At 35.2% G+C, this 19,114-nt stretch overlaps 1 protein-coding gene across 5 annotated transcripts in view; it reads right to left on the bottom strand.

Moving 5' to 3' along the window:
• IQCM (IQ motif containing M) overlaps positions 1-19,114 on the bottom strand; it is a 496,764-nt gene that overhangs the window by 357,050 nt on the left and 120,600 nt on the right. For all 5 annotated transcript variants that reach the window (XM_011710533.2, XM_011710534.2, XM_011710535.2 and 2 more), the window contains one exon: positions 3,203-3,293. In XM_011710533.2, coding sequence (XP_011708835.2) covers positions 3,203-3,293 — 91 coding nt within the window. The remainder of the gene's footprint in view (positions 1-3,202; positions 3,294-19,114) is intronic.

Below are 19,114 nucleotides of genomic sequence, written 5' to 3'. Positions count from 1 at the left end.
CCAGTTTTCTTCTATGGGATATATTTGTTGGTTTTGCTTTTGTGTTGTTTATAAACAAGGATGAAAATCTTTGAACATTCACATTTGTTCAACTGTCCAATTATTTTCTTGTGTTACTATAAATGCCTAGAAATTAAAATGTTGGTTCAAAAGTTATATACATCTTATGTAAATTTCTAGAATTTTAAAACATTTACCCAGAAAGAAGCATGGTCTATGAAGGAGGAGACTCTTCAGAGATTTACATTTTGCACATAGTAGGCACTCAATAGATAGTAAAGAAATAACTAAGGATAAGATCTATTAATTTAACTGTCACTCATGTGGTCATGCCCATGGAGTTGGCCAAAGGACTGAGGTATGCCTTAAGTTGTATCAAGAGAAATTAGAGAGACGTGAGTATGCAGTCAGTTTTATAAAATTCCATTTGAAATTCTAGAACGTTTTTATGTATCACCAAGAATGGGGTCAAATTCCATTGATCAAGCATAATTTCCTTTGCTTTCTAATATCTGGTCCATGGATAAGTGTTATTTAATTTCCAAGTTAGAACTAATTATGTATTTTCAAGTATTCCCTACTAATGGAAGATTCTAACGGAAGGAGACCATTCAACCACTGAAGCAAAATATTTCACAGACATTAAGATGAAATGGCAGTTGCTTCACACAAATGTGAAATGCCATGAGGGATTCTATCATTATTTTGTAATACCCTCATTATGTTATTAAATTGATCAGAATAACCTAAACATGAATTGTTATGTAACACAGGAAACTCACTGATCACAAAACTAGGTGAAGAAGGCCAGGCTCACTTGCCTGAATTACAGAACGCATTTACTGAAATGCAGTCGTCATACCTTCAAATGCACCAAATAATATCAAGTAAAAATTAGCACTAGTAAATAAGTGATTCATAAATGAATTTTACTGATGGGAAATTAAAATTTGGGATGAACCCATATTTATCATCATCATAAAGGATATTTTAACGTAGGACAATCTTTGAATTTAGAATTCAAAGGCACATTGAAGAACTTTACTTTCTTAAATTTATATTGAAATTGTAAAAGTATTCAATTGTGTTTTCCCACCGCAGTTCAAAAATAGACAAGTTTAGAAGAGGGAAGAAATCATATATTTAAAAGATTTGATCATATTCATGTTTTGCTCAAGGAAATTTCTTTTGTTGGGCCAATATTTCAATAGTCATCCCAAAAATATTATAGTCATCTTAGCAATCAGTATTTTTCAAGGCATCTTCAGGATAATTATAAGTTGTTTATATACAACTTTTCTCACAGGGGTCTATTTAACTTGAACAAAAACCTTTTGGGAGTTTCATGAAGAGCTGGGTCATTCATACTAATTAGTCCTAGAGTCTGTCCCTGCATTGTTAACAATCTCATACCTAATTTCCCAACTGATTATAATATATTTTCTTCTGCTTATATTCTTATTGCTGTTTCCTTGTCTTCATTATGTGGTGAACTAGATTTCAAAAAAAAATTTTGGTCTAGTGACATTCTATTTGTCTAGTTAAGCTCAGGTTTCCAAAAATCCTTAGTCACCACATCCCAAAACACTTATTTGTCTTTTCCCTGGCATTCCCATCACACTTCTAACATTAATGAAATGAAGCTAACTGTTAAAGTAGGAAACAAGTTACCACCATCAGCTAGCTATAAATAAAGACAAGACAGCCCAGGTGTATTGAAGTTCAGACTTTATATGCCCTGGGCTGTCATTGGAAGTACATGCACTTGCTCTTAATTTCAACGGATGTTGATCCTCCTCATTAAGCAGGACATGTTTTCATTAAAAATGGGAAGTTAGGGTGTCAAGGGACCTTTATCTTCTACCAGTTGCAGAAGAAACAATTCTTCGGGAAATGATAAACTCTCTTGAGAAAGACGTTATACTGAAAGATATTATACCTGATCAGATTTATTAATAAGTGCTTCGCTTGTCCCTAAAACATGACTATTCTGCCATGGCTTACCAGCCTCATCTAAAGATACTGAAAATGATTTTCAAATCAGTTAACCTTTTCAGTTAGTAAAAGCTGACTTGAAATTCTAAACAATTTGGCTAAATTGCTATATTGATTACTCTTTTAGGAGCTACCAATTTGCTAGACCAATTTGGATCTTAAGTTAAAATGGGTAATTCAAAGGCAGAAAAGAAATTTATAAAAACTTGTAAGTTTCCAATATAATAATTTCTTTTCCTTTGAAATTAATATCTTCCCTTATCATGGGTATAACCAAACCTTTAGTATTAAGGCTGTGTATATATTTCACTCTTTCAAATTTGAGTACTGTATTACACTTAAGCCAAGAAAGTGGTTACCCTGAGCATGGATCTTCTAGTGTTCAACACATAGTTCACAACTTAAATATTGGAAGACCCACAAAGTTCTTCATAGCCTTGCCAGCATTTCCTCAACTAACTTATAGCTGTGCCAATCACCCCAAATTTCTGACCATGTTATAATATCAATGAATTATTGTGAAACAAGCTACTGAAAAATACATTTAGCAGAGAAGTATTTACTGTCTGTAAGTACAAATGTTCTTACAAAATATGTGCTGAAGAGCTTAGAGGTTCTGTCTGTAGCTTCAGGGCCAACTATTGTGTATGTAATTTTAAAGTTATCTTGAAGACGCTGATGCTATTTCATGCAATTCAGAAAAGGAACTGACCCATCTTCAGACAGTTTTGGAAAGCAGAGGCAATGCTTAGAATTCCTGTGTTCAAACTATGTTCTGTAGAACCAGCCTCACCTTCTGTTAGAAAAAGACTAACCTTTAATTATTAGATTTAGAAAGGAAAATTATAACTTACTCTGCTCCATAATTGCTGCAGACGAGTTATTAAAATTCTAAACTTATGTAATATTATCATAAAATATGGCATTTTTTTCTCAGGAAAGCCACAAATTGGATTCAAGCTTATGCACTATAAAACCCAGATGGTTTACTTAACTACTCAGACATCTTCCAGTTCAAAAGTTAATTGAACTGAAAACAAAAATTTTGATAATTGATATGCTTTGAGGAACTCAAGCAGAACAATAAATTAGCTTCATGTATGGGGCGTTAATAGATAAACTTGAGAGACCATGACAATTGGTCAGGGAATACTGGCAAAGTAGAAGAAAATATATATTTTCTATAGTTTAACTAATTATACATTACCTGGACTCCTCAAACTGCTGTTGCTTTGCTGTCTCCATTTTTTTACTCACTGGTTCAATAATAGTCATGATTTTATCCAATTTAACTTGTCCTGAAATTTTGTTAAAGTTTTAATTGCATACTATTAGTTTTCAAGTTGTAAAGGCATTTTTTGAATTCAGTTGCAAATCACAGATTTTAATAACAAGAGCTATAATCTTTTAAAATGTTACTAACACAGAGATACTAAAAAACACAGTTGAGTAGTTTTCTTCACTCCATGCTACTCAGATGCTTTGCAATTACTAAACTTTAGGACTGAAAATTATAGTGCAAATGAACTACATATATCAGAAAGGAGACTGCTCTCAGAGAAATGGCTGCAACAGCATAGCATATACCAATGAATACAAACAGCCTCATTTGTACATATCAGTATTATTATATCATTATCATCACAAAGCTTAGTTCTTACAGAAGGGGCTGCCATTTTAAAATAATTTGGCAAATCATTAGTTCCTATAAATAGGAACACAAAGTGCTCCAAAAATCTCATTATTTGATAGAGTAAGACTAAAGTCCACAAAAGGCAAAGGTTCTACTTTTTAAAAAATCTAATTCTTCAAGTGTAAAGAGAAATTTACATAAGTATTTTTAAAATACACATTACTTTCTATTGTGCACAGATAATGGGACAAACATACAGTTTGAAATATTATAACAAAAACATTATCAGGTAACTATTGAGCACCTTCCAGCTACTAGCTCAGATATATTATTAATAAAAGATACACAGAACACATGAGAGAAAACCCTCTGCTTTAGAAAATTATAGGCTAGTTGGATCTCAATGTCAACAAAAAGAAGAGCATACTAGACTGAATTATGTAACGTATATTCAAAATGTACATTCAGAGAACATAAAATTTTTGTAGAAATGGAAAACAGAATATTAATATTGATTAACTATAGTCGGCCTTCGGTATTCCCGGGTTCTGCATCTGCAGATTCAACCAACCACAGATTGACAATATTCAGAAAAAAAAAAACATTTAAAAATACATTACAACAAAAATAATATAAATTTAAAAACAATATAGTATGAAAGCTATTTGCATTGAGTTTGCATACCATTTGGTATTATAAGTAATCTAGAGATTGTTTAAGAAGAAATTGATGCCAATCATTTTGACACTATTCCACAAGAATAGCGTGGAATATCCCTGATGAACATAGATGCTAAAATCCTTAACAAAATACTAGCTAACTGAATCCAACAACATTTATAAAAGATAATCCACCATGATCAAGTGGGTTTCATATCAGGGGTGCAGGGATGGTTTAACATATGCAAGTCAATAAATGTGATACACCACATAAACAGAATTAAAAACAAAAATCACATGATCATCTCAATAAATGCAGAAAAAGCATTTGACGAAATCCAGCACCTCTTTATGATTAAAACTCCCAGCAAAACCTGCATACAAGGGACATACTTCAATGTAATAAAGGCCATCTATGACAAACCCACAGCCAACATAATACTGAATGGGGAAAAGTTGAAAGCATTCCCTCTGAGAACTGGAACAAGACAAGAATGCCCACTCTTACCATTTCTCTTCAACATAATACTGGAAGCACTAGCCAGAGCAATCAGACAAGAGAAAGAAATAAAAAGCATCCAAATCTCTAAAGAGGAAGTCAAACTGTCACTGTTTACTGAAGATATGATCATTTACCTTGAAAAATCTAAAGACTCCTCCAGAAAGTTCCTAGAACTGATTTAAAAAATCAGCAGTTTCCGGATACAAGATTAATGTACACAAACCAGTAGCTCTTCCATACACCAACAGCGCCCAAGCAGAAAATCAAATAAAAAACTCAACCCCTTTTACAATAGCTGCAAACAAAAAATAAAATACTTAGGAATATACCTAACCAAGGAGGCAAAAGACCTCTAAAAGGAAAACTACAAAACATTGCTGAAAGAAATCATAGATGACACAAAAAAATGGAAACACATGCCATGCTCATGGATGGGTAGAATCAGTATTGTGAAAATGACCATAATGCCAAAAGCAATCTACAAATTCAACACAATCCCCACCAAAATACCACCATCATCTTTCACAGAATTTCTTAAAAATCAATTCTAAACTTCATAGGGAACCAAAAAGAGCCCACATAACCAAAGCAAGACTAAGCAAAAAGAACAAATCTGGAGGCATCAGACTACTTGATTTCAAACTATACTATAAGGCCATAGTTACCAAAACAGCATGATACTGGTATAAAAATGGCACATAAACCAGTGGAAGAGAAGAGAGAACCCAGAAATAAAACCTAATATTGAAAGCCAACTGATCTTCAACAAAGTAAACAAAAACAAAGCAGGGAAAGGATACCCTTTTCAACAAATGGTGCTGGGATAATTGGCTAGACACATGTAGGAGAATAAAACCAGATCCTCATCTTTCACCTCATACAAAAATCAACTCAAGATGGATTAAGGGCTTAAATCTAAGACTTGAAACTATAAAAATTCTAGAAGACACCATTGGAAAAACCCTTCTAGACATTGGCTTAGGCAAGGATTTCATGACCAAGAACCCAAAATCAAATGCAATAAAAACAAAGGACACATGCACACATATGTTTATTGTGGCACTGTTCACAATAGCAGAGACTTAGAACCAACCCAAATGCCCATCAATGACAGACTGGATAAAGAAAATGTGGTACATATACACCATGGAATACTATGCAGCCAGAAAAAGGAATGAGTTCATGCCCTTTGTAGGGCCATGGATGAAGCTGGAAACCATCATTTGCAGCAAATTAGCACAGGAACAGAAAACCAAACACTGCATGTTCTCACTCATAAGTGGGAGTTGAACAGTAAGAACACATGGACACAGGGAGTGGAACATCACACACCGGGGCCTGTTGGGGGGTGGGATAACATTAGGAGAAATACCTAATGTAGATGACAGGTTGACGGGTGCAGCAAACCACCATGGCACATGTGTAACAAACCTGAACATTCTGCACATGTACTCCAGAACTTAAAGTATAAAAACAAAAATTAAGAAAAGATAAATATTTGGGATTTAATTAACTAAATAACTTTTGCACAGCAAAAGGAACAGTCAGCAGAGTAAACAGACAACCCACAGAGTGGGAGAAAATCTTCATAATCTATGCATCTGACAAAGGACTAATATCCAGAATCTGCAACAAACTCAAACAAATCAATAAGAAAAAAACACAAAATCCCATTAAAAAGTGGGCTAAGGACCTGAATAGATAGTTATCAAAAGAAGATATACAAATGCCCAACAAACATATGAAAAAATGCTCAACATCACTAATAATCAGGGAAATGCAAATCAAAGCCACATTGTGATACCACCTTAACTCCTACAAGAATAGCCATAATCAAAAAATTAAAAACAGTCGATGCTGGCGTGGAAGCAGCAATCAGGGAACACTTCTACACTGCTGGTGGGAATGTAAACTAGTACAGTCAGTATGGAAAACAGTGTGGGGATTCCTTCAAGAACTAAAAGTAGAACTACTGTTTGATCCAGCAATCCCACTACTGGGTATCAACCCAAAGGAAAAGAAGTCATTATACGAAAAAGATACTTGTACAGGCATGTTTATAGCAGCACAATTTGCAATTGCAAAATCATGGAGCCAACCCAATGCATATCAATCAACAAGTGGATAAAGAAACTGTAGTATATATATATACAATGGAATACTACTCAGCCATAAAAAGAAATGAATTAATGGCATTTGCAGCAACCTGGATGAGATTGGAGACTTATTCTAAATGAAGTAACTCAGGAATGGAAAACCAAACATCAGATGTTCTCACTGATATGTGGGAGCTCAGACATGAGGATGCAAAGGCATAAGAATGATACAATGAACTTTGGGGACTTGGGGGGAAAGGTGGGAGGGGGGTGAAGGATAAAAGACTACAAATAGGGTGCAGTGTATACTGCTCAGGTGATGGGTGCACCAAAATCTCACAAATCACCACTAAAGAACTTAACATGTAACCAAATACCACCAGTACCCCAATAACCTATAGAAAAAGTAAATAAATTTTAAAAAATAAAATATATGGGAAGATGTGCATAGGTTATGTGCAAATATATACTACATATCTTATCAGGGACTTGGGCATTCTCAGATCTTTGAATGATGGAGGTAGGGGAAGTCCTGGAACCAGTTCACCAAGGATACTGAGCAAAGGCTGTATTTATAAGGTACCAGAAGTACTGGTTAGCATTCCCTGTGAATTATCTCATGTAAGTTTCAACAGTTTTATTCTGTTTTTGTTTTTGTTTTTGTAAAGTACTGTGATTAGTCCATTTACTCAGAGAAGCAACTTTCCCAAGATCCTTTAACTTGGAAGGTACAGAGCCAGGACTCCATTCTTTTTCACTGTGCTCTACACTGCCCCCTAGAACTTGTGGGTCTTCAGGGGATTCATCAGTAAAAGTGGGTAATTTCTGCCTTGTTTACTTCAGAAGGTAACAATAAAGCTCAGAGGACACACTTTATATAAAGACACGTCGTATGTTAACCGATATCATATTAAGGTGAAGGAGAATTTTTGAGTCTTAAAAATAGAAACATTAAAATACGTGCCATATGCCAAGTGCGCTAATTGCTATATATGGATTATCATGTTCTATTCTTAGAGCCATCCCAAAGATTAAGTACTATTACTATCTCCATTTTACAGATGAGGATATGGAAGTAGAGGTGTGATTATTTTGCCCAAGATTAGACCATTAGCAAAAGGTAGAGATGATATTCAAACCCAGGCGGATAGCCTCTGGAACCTGAATTCTTAATCACTCTGATGCTCAATCTGCCTGTTTGTTTATTGTACTTATTTATAGAATATTTACTTAGTAAAAATTGCTATGCTGACTCCTGGGAGGGGAGCAGTGTAGAATATAATCGTTAATAAAGCATTATTGCTACCCTCAATGGACAGTATAACAGTGAAAATCACTGCAGAAAAGTGAAGGAGAAAAAGGATGGGGCAAAGGTGATGGGACGTGCAATCTGGAGATATAAAGAGTGAATTTTACAGCAATGGTAAAGAAATTAACCTTGCAATGAAAGAAAATCATAGAAGCTAAAGAAAGCAATAGGATTTAGTGAAATTTTTGTTGTTGTTTTGTTTTTCAACGCAGGAGGTTTTCAAGTCAATAGGAAAGAAGCCAATATAGATCAAGAGATTACAGATGCTTACATTTGAACACACTTGGAATTGAATACATGACCAGGGAACAGGTTCACTGCATACCTAGGAAGGATGTGATGAAGTTCACAAGTGAAGGTATTATTTAAGGATAATATTATTTTGAAAGCCACATTATGAAAATAAATTTTCACTAATGAGGAATTCATATTTGTAAAATACACATATATGCATAAAACACACATATGTGTATCTTGGTTTATTTATTTGCAAATGCACATGAAAGATATGGAAGAATGCATACTACAGCAGAGACAATTAGTACTCACCAAATTATCCATGTGCTTCCCTGTATTTCCCATATCCCTTTACAATTACTTTGATGACATGTGATTAAACTCTGACCAATGAGATGTGAGCACATTAGGTGTGAGCCACTACCAGACCTGGGCCTTAAATTTCTCCAGCCCACTGTTTCCCTGCCACAGTGCCCCAGGAAGCCTGTGCACCAAATGGCAAAACTACAAGGTAAACTGTCTATCACACCGTGATTAATGTAGGGGGATAAATAAGTCTTTATGAAACATGAAGCCACAGAGAATCTAGTGTTCATTCGTTACTCAACAGAGCCCAACCTTTCTTGTCTAATATTTACACCAAACTAAAACCATCAACAGTGTCTATCTTTGGAAGGAAGGGGAAAATGTAATATTGTTAGGACTTTCCCTTTCAATACTATATATGTAAGTATTTTTAAAATCTTTATAATGAGCTTGTGTTAATACAATAATTAAGAAAAAGATATGTCTATTTTAGAGAAAAGAAACCTGTTAAATACTTTGGGTATAATCCATTTAAGTGCTAAACTAAAAGCCCTCTATAGTACCATTTAACTAAGTCATATTAGGACTGCATCCAACATACAAAATAAATGCAGATAAACTCTTTTAAAAGTAGTATATAGAGTTAAAAGAGATCTCTAAAAAGGCAATTAAAACATGTGAAAATCCAACATTGCTGCAGATAAACGTTTAGATGGAAAATTAGAGTTAGTGTGTGACTTTAGGCCCAATTATAACATCTCTGAGTTTCTAACTATTGCTTATGTAAAATCTAGTTGATAAACCAATTCCACCAAACTAGAATTTCAGTTCTGGAATATAAATTAGAAATAACTTCTGATTAGAACATGAGAGACCAACAGGGAGATCAGGGCACAAAAAACAGAGGTAGAGTTATGAATTCTTAGAGGTTTTACAATGAAGTTAAGCAAAAGGAAGGTAAGGCATTAAAACTGCCAACTTAGGTATGAGCTGACAGGCAAAAAAGAAAAACAACAACAACAAAAACTGCCAACCAAAAGACTTTAGTCTCTAACGCTACTTACTATGTGCTCCTCAGAGTCCAGCTGGAATTAATCCTTCATTCACCTGAGCTCAATCATTTGTTCACCTGAAATCAATCATCCATTCAATTTCATTCACTTCTGAAAATTGTGCCTTTGTCCTTCATGGGCTTATTTTGCTTTGACCACCTCCAGCTGTTGTGTGTTCCCCAAAGCTATTTCTTTCCTTGGCTACCTTCTAACCCTTAACTTGAATGATATGGTCCATGACCTTGGCTGTATTTATTACCTCAATGTGCACAAATCTGTATATTTTGCTAAGACCACTCTTGAGATCCAAATTTGAATAGCCAACTATCTCCATCTCAATCAACATGTCCCTCTCACACTTAATGACACTACTGTCCATCCATAAACCTGAAAGTCATCTCCCCTATTCACTCCCCCTCAATCCCCTAATAGAGTCATTTAATCCCTTCCATCCTTTCCCACTCATACTCTCTCAATTCAGACCCTTATCATCTTTCATCTGGTACATTAACGGCTTCACTTGGATTCCTGAATCCAGCCATGAAACTCTAACCTATCCTCCATACTTTCCATAAATAATCTTTCATTTCCAATTATGGAATTTTAAATTATCATTGTGTTATTATTTTCTGATTTAACATCACAGTAATCAGAGAACAGGTTTTGTATAATTCCAATTGTTTGAAATTTGTTGACTCCTACTTTATATACCCTTGTGTAGTCAATTTTCATAATGCCCCATATTTGTCTGAAAATAATGTATATTCTTTAATTCTTAGGAGCAATGTCTTATATCTACCTGATAAATCAATTTGTTAATTTAGTTGTTCTCCATTTTGCTAGTCATTTCTAGACTCCGCACGAAGGATATTCTCTAATCTATCTTAACACTGAAACGATTTTCACCGCTCATTGTTTGGTTGGCCCACCATCCCTTTACTAATCTGTAAACTCTCTGATCAGGTGGACTGGGACTTATTTCCCTTGAATCCTCAGCACTTCCTTATAGTACCCAGCACATTCAACAAACATTTGTTATAAGAATCAATAAATAAAACATGTAATACCTCTTACTCAGTTACATAGATTTTTCAGTATCATTTTTATGTTTGCCAGTGTCATGGATTAATTTCTTTCCATTACTTTCTCGGACACCATAGATACTATATACATACTTGCTTCCACTAATTCCCACTCCTCTCCTGACCTTCATAAAGAATCCCTATTTCTCCCCTTCCTTCCACACACACACAAAAAAAACCAGCATCTCTATTTCAGGTTTTATTTCCTCTCTATTGGAAACTAGTTTTCTAGAATTTAAAGCTCAAACAAATTGGAAATTCAGTGTCAGAAAAGGGAGTGTGTTCCTCATCACAGATATTTGTTAGCAGAAAATTTCAGAAGAACATTGTAGAGGGGATTTTATGTTGTGAAAATAGTCGGGCTAGAAGAGCTTTAAGGTCTCTTCTACACAAAGACTTACTACTATGAAAGTGCTTCAGGTCGGTAAAATGGTTTTCATTCTAACAATGAGAGATTTTATATTTTGTACACTGAATAATTATAAAATGATTTTCTTACCTTTCTCTCTTTTTAAGATCCACTATTTAAATTTTATTTAATTTCATATGAATTATAACGAAACTTAAAAATTTTAAAGTTTCAAATTTATAGACAGATTCATTAGTCAAGAATGACAGATTGCAATTTACTGACATTTCACATTCTAGTGTGTGGGCTGGGTAGATGTCATATAATTTTCTACTGTTGGAATTTCAAGCACATGTGTGTTATATAGAATGCCAATTGCTCACTAGACTGTGAACTCTGACGGTTTCTTGAGGATAGACATTGTGTTTTTATGCATCCATCCATTTATTCAATCATTCATTCAACAAATATTTACTGAATACCTACAATGTGACAGGCAGTCTGCTAGGCACTAGGAATGCAAAAAAGAACCTGGAGATTATGAAGTCAACATTCTTAGGAATGAAATTAACTACAAATAATTACATAATTCCCAATACAGTGCTATGAAACTTTATTTTCATTATCTCATGAATTTAAAACAAGGAATGAAATGCACCCTTCCGCTTTTGGAATTGGGAGGTCATTGGACAATTTAATGGAAGTAGAAGAAAGATTTCTTTGGGTCGAAGGAATAATGTTATTGGAGGTAATAAATGTAGACTCCTTTTTCGAGAGGTATGTGGTTTGAAGAAACAGACAGCAATGAAATGATCACCACAGAAACAGAAGTTTGAGAAAGTAAATTATAGTGTCAATATATTTTTAATATGAGAGAAACTTTAGTATGCTTCTAGGTTATAGGAAAGGAGAGTATGGAGACATAAAAGAGGGCAAACAATACATAATAGATGAGATAAGTTCCTGACAGAAAAGGGAAAGAATGAGATAGAATTAATACCTGAAGAGGCATCTTCTAAAACTATAGACAAGATTTCAGGTGGCTATTAATAAGTTTCCAGTGAGTTCACCATGAAGACCTTTATTTTCTCTATGAAGTAGGAGGTAAGGTCATTTACTGAGGGAAGCAGGCAGAGATTTGATAAGGGTTGTGGAGGTTTGGGCTAAATAGTAACTGAGATGGGTAAAATAATTGAAAAAGGTCAAATGAAAGATTTTTAACTTAGATTACTACTTAATGCAGTCATAATCATAGCTAGCATTTGAAATGAAACACAAACCTTCTCTTCCTATTCAGTTTCTCCACACTTCATAGCAAAATGTTTAGACTGGTTGTCTACATATATCGTTTGCTCTTTCTCATCCCATTTTTTTGTCCCTACACTCCCAATCTACCTGGTACAGTGGTTGCTCTGTGGAAACTGCTCTCATCAAAGGTACAATGACTTCCATGGTAGCACACCCAGTGAACAAAGTATTTGTCAACTTTTTGCTGAGCCTTCACAGCAGCACTCAATGATAATGATGATTTTCTTTTATGAAAAGATTCCAACACTTTCTCCTAGAGTTCCTCCTATGATGCTGCTTCTCATTGTCAATCTCTTTTACTAACTCTCCCTCTTCTATCAGACCTCCAATGAATGAAGTGTCTTAAGTCTCTGTCTTAAGCCTTTTTGTTTATGTTAACTTCACTTATTCTTTAGGAAATTTCATCCAGTTCCATCCATGGCTTTAAATAATGTTCATATACCAAAGACTCCAAAACTTTATTCTCTAGCCCACATCTCTCCTCGAAATTTCAGACTTATGTATGCATTAATTAGTATCTCAAATATAATATATTTAATGGAACTCTTGATATCCTCTCTAAAAAAATTCTTTCTTATCTTTCTCATGTCAGTAAATGACACTATACACCTACTTTTTCAAACCAGAAACTCATTATCTACCTCTCAGATTTGTCCATTTCTCTTCACTTTACCAAACACTACAATTGCCACAATAACACTGTATAACAAATGGAATCAAAACTCAGCAGTTTACAAGTTTAGATTTCTCTTGCTTATGGTCATTTGAATAAGCCAAAGCAGTTCTGCTTCCGGCTATGAGTCAGCTGGCTTAGACGGATCAGGCTAGATAGGTGCCACCACCTGGGGCATGGTCTTTTCTTGGTAGATCAAAAAGTGTAAGAGACATGATAAACTACTATGTACATTTAAAGTCATTGTCTGCATCATGCCTTCTCATATTCCATTAGCCAAAACAAGATAGGGTCCATCTCAAATTTAGTGAAGCAAGAAAATATACTCTAAACCAAGGTGGAGGCGGAAAGAAAAGGTGGAACAATAACCCAATCTAAGCCATCATTATCTCTTTCCTGGATTGAAAAATCACTTTCTGTGGTCTTCCCTCTGTCCTCTGTTTATTCCATCCTACAGAATAGAGGCCTGCATATCTTTTAAAAATGGAAATCTGATCACAACATTCCTCTTTAAATCATTCAACGACTTTCTACCACTCTTAAATAAATCAATTATTTGCCATTACCCACAGGGCCATACATTATCTAATTTATGCCTATCTCTTTCACCTGATTTCACATTACTATCATTTTATCTGCCATTACACTGCAGTCACGATGTTTCCCTTCAGGACCTTGAATAAGTCAAGGCCTGTTCCTCCTCAGGGCTGATTTGTACCAGCATTCAAGAGTTGATTGTTAATTATAAGGAATTTTGCAACCCAGATTAAATGTCTGGTAGCCTGAAATCAGCCAGGGTGAGAATATTTATACCCTGGAAGTCAGGAAATGCCATAAATCAGACTTTTGTCCCCTGCAGAACCAATTTACCAGCACACCACTGGTCCTTCTTGTCCTTCATATCTCAAATCAAATATATAAGTTCCTAAGACAGGCATTCATGGCATTTGCATCTAAAATGTGTCCCCACAGTTAGTCTATTATATCATTCTATTTCCTTCATTTTGATTATCATGTTTTGTCATATCTTATCTGTTTGCTCCTTAATTGCATTTTGCCTATCTACTCCCAGCAGAATGTAAGCTTCACTTATTCACAACTATATCATCAATGTCAAGAAGAATGCTTGGCATATAATAGATGTTTAATAAATACTTATTGAATGAATGAATTTCCCCTGGTATGAGTTCTTTAAGAATGGAAACATTCTTATTCTCTAACTCACATATAGCATTATAAATCAGAAGCCCAATAAATATTAATTGGATAAATGAAATCATTTATTAATGTGTTTACTAGGTACAGATATGATGAATTTCAGATTTGATGTAAGGAAGGGGAATAAAGACATCTGTGCTAGACAGACTGTCTGAATACTTTGGACTTCATTATATAGATTTTTTTCCTACCCTACCTTCAAGTAAATAATTATTGTCCTCAATTCAATAAGATCATTTAACTAATAAGTTGTTATTGACTATTCCTTTTAGCCATGTGCTAGGGACCATGGAGGTTATAGGAAAAAAAAGGAAACATCATCTCCACTTAGCAAGGTTTATATCTCATAATCCCATAAGAGCAAAGTTTATATTTCATAATCCCATAATATTGTTCATAATATTGATTGAACAAATATCATAGTGACTGGTCTAGCATATATTAGGCACCCAATAAATGTTTGCTGAATAAATGAATGAAACTCTGCCAAGAACTGAGGGCAGAGCTGAATTAAATGCTTAAGAATATAAACTTCTCAGCCGGGTGCGGTGGTTCAAGCCTGTAATCCCAGCACTTTGGGAGGCCGAGGCGGGCGGATCACGAGGTCAGGAGATCAAGACCATCCTGGCTAACCCAGTGAAACCCCATATCTACTAAAAAATACAAAAAACTAGCCGGGCGAGGTGGTAGGCGCCGGTAGTCCCAGCTACTCAGGAGGCTGAGGCAGGAGAATGGCATAAACCCGGGAGGCAGAGCTTGCAGTGAGCTGAGATCCAGCCACTGCACTCCAGCCTGGGCGACAGAGCAAGACTCTGTCTCAAAAAGAAAAAAAAAAAAAATATATATATATATATATATATATTTATAAACTTCTCTATAATGTCAGTAGAAGAGTTGAAAGTTAATCCATGTTTTGTCAGTGCAATTTAACTTCACCATGAAACTTCAATGTGTGTAGCAACAGTGCAAAATGTACTACAAAAACATAACTATTTTCAGAAATCCAAAAACATGATAGTAATGAAAAGTAAGATGAAGTTTGCACAACTCTAATAAAGACAAGGTAATAAAAACCAATTCAGTGTATTTTATGCTAACATATATTTCAGGAATTTAAATCTTATCCTCCAGGTAAATACATTGCATTAATTATGACATATAATTCAGAAAAGTGGTTAAGAGAGCAGACAGACTTAAGTAAGTATAAATTTGAACTTTACAATTTATCACCGGTATGACCCTCAACAAGCTATATTGCATCTGAGCTCAGCTTTGTCCTTCGTAAAAAAGTATATGAGGATAACAGATTGCCATAAGGATTGTGTAAGTGATACATGCAAAGTCCTTAGCACAAGGCCTGGTACATAGTAAGTACTTAATAAAATTAGTGATCTTTATGATTATAAAGATATGAATTTTAATAACATGTTATTGATTATAGTCTATACAAGAGATGAGGCAGACATATAACATTATACAGTATAAGACTATAAGTGCCATAAGACAAAATGATATGAAAATATTATCTCAAATACATAAACTTTTAGTAATAGCACAACATATTGAAAACAAAATGCAAAGTTATATTGTGCTTTATATTCCCATGACCAAAACTTCTCTATCAACAATTTTCTCCCATGTCAGTTATAAGATACAAAAGTGCTCATCCAGTCTTTGCCAAATTAGATAGTATACACTCTTCCCCAAAAAGGAAAATAATACCAGTTATCCACTAGTGAGAAAGGTGAATCTTTACCAAGTAAACACTACAGTCAGAGGCTTAGCAAAATTGCCCAGAAGAAATGTGTTTAGATTGATCTTCCCTGGGTTACCCTCTCCAACAATAACAGATATGGCTACAGTTCAATACCTTTACCAAATCTGAGCCTTTGCTCAGGCTTACTGGGCTCTAGTCCATCTGATGGAAAGATAGAGGCATATATCCCTAGTCAGCCAATCCTGATCTTCCCCCTAAAAAAAGTTAAAACAAGTGTCCAGGAGACAATTCTCCATGAATATTTTCACATATCTGTAGAGTCAGAGCTTTCTGAGCAAGGAATTCTGGCACCTGGGTTAAGAGGGGTTTGAGTGGGGGGAAAAAAAAAAGCCATGGAAGTTACAGACAGAGACCTTGAGGGAGATTTAGAGGCACCTCCCCTTGTGCCATTTATTTACTTACATTTCAAAGAATAATAGACCTAGGGACCTTTAGTTCACCACCTGTCTCCAGATTGGGTGTGTTTGCATTTACAGAGCACTTGCTTTCCCTCCCCTTCTGTCTCTCCCTCTATCTCTTTCTCTTTCTTTTCCCTCTTGCTCCCTGCAGTGGAAGACAGGCAAATGTGCCTAATGCCCCACTTAAGTTCTGAGATTCATAAATCCAGTGTTCCTTTTTTGTGGTACTAACTGCATTATTCATGTAGATAACATCTGCCCTCATTGTGTTGTCCCAAAGAGGACCGAGGCATGGGAAAACTGAGGCTCTGAATAATCACAGTCTGTCTGTGATGTAGAAATCCTGTGTTTCCTGTCAAGATACATAGATAGGCATACATATATGCATACATAAAACTTAATCTAAGCAGGTGTGACATACTCCTTTCCTTCACAAATAGCCCAAATGGAGCTTTATTAAGAGCTGACTTCCAGAAGTTTAAACTATCTTTAGTCCATCAATTAATGTGGCCCCTTGTAATTGCTCTCCAAGCTTAAACACCTTTGCATTTTCACTCTCTTCTCTGGGCAGCTCCTGGTGTCCTCAAATGTAGCTCTATCAGGTCACACACATACACACATGTCCCCTGGCTCTCTCATCACTGTGAAAAGAAGGCTGTTCTTGGTACCTTTACGGCTTCGGCACTATTCTCTTTTAACTCACAGCTGGGTACCTACTGAGTACCTACTAAACCCTCTAACGCTAACTATCCTGTTGCAAATGTTTTTCAGGACAAGGATATTTGAAAACAACTCATTAAAAAAACTTATTCTCTCAGGAGATGCACCAAACTGTAGAGTGTGATATACTTAAGTCAGGAGCATGGTGAGTCAGTAGACTCAGCTGCCTGACCGCTCACCTTGGGAAAGTCACTTGGTCTCTCTGAACTTCCATTTCCTCTTTCTTAAAATTGGTGAGTGATACTTCTGAGCATTATAAATTAGATTGTGATGTATTAAATAAGCTATAAACAACTTATAGAAAGTACTGAGTATATAAGCACTCAAGAAATAGAGAGCAGTTACTATTGTTAATATTTTTATTGTGAAAAGCAAAAGAAACATAAATTCATCAGCACCTGTTTTACCCGGCAGGACTCCTGAGTCCACTAAGGACATCATCAGGGATACTCTAGTAGAATTCATCTTTTTTTCCCATAGTGTTTGAACTGGAGAATATAAGAGACTTAGTCATAACCCCAAATCCCTCTTTACATGCTTCCCAAAAATGAGGCATACAAATATACAAACTGAGTCTCAGAAACAGGTAAATTTATAGGATCACTCTAACGTAGGCCCTCAATAATATTTTGAGAACTGAAAGAATTCATTCAACCCCAGCTGGAATACTGTCTGAGGAAACCTGAGAAGGGAGCAATCATCAGTGGCAGGTGACAGACAGAAATAAAAACCAAAGTAATGACCAAAAGTAATTTTTTTCATGTGTTGTGGGGAAAACAAAAGCATTCATGGAGAAGCCTAAAACACCACAGCCCTTTCTTATAACCATTTAGTAACCTTGACATAGCAAGAAGAATATTCATGTATCATTTTGTTCCTCACAGCATGGGACGAGAAGGTGTAATTACTAGGGCAGGGCCGCTAAACACAGAAAGTGGTAACTTTAAGGCATGAGAGAGTGTTTGAGAATACAGGTTGTTTTTATTTATTTAATTGTTGTAGCATTAATCATGTTGCATCTTGCAATGGTGTTGTCATTTCTCTTGCATGCACACACTGAATTACTGAGCAGTGCTATGCAATGTGTCTCACACGCTCTGGCACTTCCATTTCATACTTCACAGTTTTAGTGTCACTTTGAGGTTTGAAATGTTTCACAGTTATTTGCTATATGTGGGTGCCAAAAGAATCAGCCTATATCACTAAAAAAGATACTACAAGAATAGAAAATGGTTAGAGTCAGATGGGAATTTTTGTTTCATTAACATTCAGAACTTTATCAAGAATCAATTTACTTTTTATCAAAATCTGACTTATGTTTTACAGATGTATGGGTGAGTACCATTATTTTCTCACCATACAGTTGTCATAAAGTTAAATATAAACTTCTTTTGATGTAGATAAGATTCTATAATTAGAAGGAAATTTAAAACACCATACATCTTTCTAGCCTCACAACTTGTCCATATGCTCTAACATAACAAGCCCAAGAGTCTCAATCCAGTCACTTGATCTAATCCAGTATAAATATTGAGTGAATTTTTATGTATGTATCTCAATGCATGTTTCAGCTTAATGTGTTAAAGTCAATCTATTTAAACAAAAATAGAATGACTTATATCTGCCACAAATATAAAGTCATTACAACTGATAACACACTAAGTAAGATATTCGCTGGCACTTACAAATAATGACAGGCATGTCACCATCAATTTTTGTAAAGCAATCACATACGTGATGACTTCCTCCATTCTCCCTCTATACACCACTGGTGACTCCCTCACTTCACACACACACACA

The sequence above is a fragment of the Macaca nemestrina genome, chromosome 3, assembly GCF_043159975.1.
Source record: "Macaca nemestrina isolate mMacNem1 chromosome 3, mMacNem.hap1, whole genome shotgun sequence".
NCBI lineage: Eukaryota > Metazoa > Chordata > Mammalia > Primates > Cercopithecidae > Macaca > Macaca nemestrina.
Note: the sequence above shows the minus strand (reverse complement) of the source record. Positions and strands in the feature narration are given on the sequence as shown.